Source organism: Conger conger, chromosome 19 (assembly GCF_963514075.1).
Source record: "Conger conger chromosome 19, fConCon1.1, whole genome shotgun sequence".
NCBI classification, from domain to species: Eukaryota; Metazoa; Chordata; class Actinopteri; order Anguilliformes; family Congridae; genus Conger; species Conger conger.
In genome coordinates this window covers 10,929,580-10,932,079 of record NC_083778.1, presented here as the reverse complement: position 1 = coordinate 10,932,079, position 2,500 = coordinate 10,929,580, and the positions used below count along the sequence as shown (strand labels likewise).

At 50.2% G+C, this 2,500-nt stretch overlaps 1 protein-coding gene across 1 annotated transcript in view; it reads left to right on the top strand.

Moving 5' to 3' along the window:
* LOC133119044 (cortactin-binding protein 2-like) overlaps positions 1-2,500 on the top strand; it is a 49,398-nt gene that overhangs the window by 31,555 nt on the left and 15,343 nt on the right. Inside the window, 1 exon segment of the mRNA XM_061229429.1 lies at positions 1,340-1,519. Coding sequence (XP_061085413.1) covers positions 1,340-1,519 — 180 coding nt within the window.

Here is a 2,500-nt window from a genome sequence, read left to right as displayed (position 1 = left end):
AACCACCAACCTTGTGTGTCCCAGTCATTTACCTTAACCACTACGCTACAGGCTTGTTCCACCTCAAGCACACCTGATGCTACTACACAAAGGGCTTCATGAACTGTATCAGGTTTGCATGAGATGGAGCACATCGAATATCTGGCTGGGGGACGCCCAAGGAGAGGTTTGGGAACCACTGGTTTGAAGCAGTGAAATGCCCGTTCTGCTTGAAGGCTGTGAGATGCTCCATTTTCATTCACGAGCTAGACTAGAGTGACACACATTCGTTTTATGTTCAGAGGGGGGAGGGTGTGTGTTCACCAGTGTTTGGAGCTGAAAGATGTGGCTGGTTTATATCTGCAGTGACTACCCCCCCCCCCCCCCCCAAATTCCTCCTCCTCCTCCCCTTCCTCCTCCCCTGCCCATCCTCCAACAGCCCCCTGGTGCATTGCATTAGCGTGCATTCCATTAGCGTGTGCTGCAATAGCGTGTATTTCATTAGCATGTGCTCCATTAGCGTGCATTCCATTAGCGTGTGCTGCAATAGTGTGTATTTCATTAGCATGTGCTCCATTAGCGTGCATTCCATTAGCGTGTGCTGCAATAGCGTGTATTTCATTAGCATGTGCTCCATTAGCGTGCATTCCATTAGCGTGTGCTGCAATAGCGTGTATTTCATTAGCATGTGCTCCATTAGCGTGCACTGCATTAGCGTGTGCTGCAATAGCGTGTATTTCATTAGCATGTGCTCCATTAGCGTGGACTGCATTAGCGTGCGTGGCCTTTGCGAGCACATGCTTCAGCTTTACGCAGTGTTAGCATGTGCGCTGTTAGAGTGCGCTACATTAGTGAACAAAGCATTAGCTTGCGCTGCTTGGCGAGTGCATGCATTAGCTTTACTCAGTGTTAGCATGTGCAGTGTTAGCGTGTGCTACATTAGCGCACGGAGCATTAGCTTGCGCGGCATTAGCGAGCACATGCATTAGCTTTATGCAGTGTTAGCATGTGTGGTGTTAGCATGTGCGGCATTAGCGTACCGCGTATTAACGTGCGCAGCATTAGCATGCGCCCCATTAGCTTGTGCAGTTTTAGCGAGCACATGCAGTGTTAGCATGTGCTTTATTAGCACATGGAGCATTAGCTTGCACTGTGTTAGCGAGCGCATGCATTAGCTTTACGCAGTATTAGCATGTGCAGTGTTAGCATGCGCTGCACTAGTGTACAAATCATTCGCTTGCGCGGCGTTAGCGAGGTGCATGCATTAGCTTTACGCAGTGTTAGCATGCGCGCCATTAGCGTCAGCTCACGCCGCGTCGGCGCTCGCCTCCCCCCAGTAAACGGTGTCTCTGACTCCCAGGCTGGTGTCCGCCCGTAGCCCCCTCGCTAACCCGCGGCGGCCCCGTTCCCCCGGCCGACGGGCGCACCCCGCTCCTCCACGCCGCCGCCCAGGAACACGACACTTTACTCCCCACGCCGCTCCACCCCAGCCCGGGAGGCCCCGCTGCCTTGTTTTCTGCTGCCCGAAACGGACACTCAGGTGAGGGCCGCGCCCCGCTTTACCCGGTCTCCCGCGTGGCGTGTCGTGGACTACCTTTAAGGCCTCGGAGGATTCTGTGTTGAAAAAATGCCTTGCAGCGATCGGTGTTATTGATTTCAGGATCCATTTTCTAAGTGCTTCCACTTACCACAGTTTGAACACAAGCCTCGAGTCTTAAAAGCTAGGCTGGGAGTTGGTTAAAAGAAAATGGTCATTTTAGACGGGTCTTCCTGCTGCGATGGCTCTTCATTTTTCTTTCATCCAAATCAGTGGTTTTTTAAAGACCTTTTAAGTCTCGAGTCGCTGGTGGATTCAGTTAAAAAAATGACTTGCCTTACAGATATTCTTTTGACTTGTTTGTTTAATTGGAGGTTGAAACTAAAGTTGTTTTTGGGAGAACTCTGTGTGCAAGCCTAATGCGTTTAGTTCACCATGCCCGGAATGCAATCAGCGCAGTGGCCAGTTGATTAGAACGGCTAATGCGTATTGATTTAGCACTCTAGAGATCATTTGCTTTTGGAATGTCTTTTACAGAAACAAGTAGGGGTACGCTATTTGAGTGTCCTGAGGTATTTACATGTAGGCATTTAGCAGATGCACTTATCCTGAAAGATTTTTTACAAAAGTGCTTACATAAAGTGTCCCCGTCTGTTTGTTAATACAGATGGTGTTTTTGTAGAACAGGCACGGTTTTTCTGTTCGGCCCTGTGGTTACGGTAGTTCTGAATGCGCATCCATTGTGGTCTGTAATTCATCTGACTGTGATGAGGACAGGGTGGGTAAGTGGAGACGGCAGGCTGACCGTGTTCCTGTGTGACGCGCTGGTCTGACCGTGTGGTTTAACAGGGCTTGACAGGCATGCGGTCTGTATGTATGGTTTAATGGACCGTGGCATGTTGACAACAGTGATGGTGTCTCTCTCCCTCTCCCCCCCTCTCTCTCTCCTTTCTCTCCCCCTTTTCTTCCTCTTCCTTTTCCACT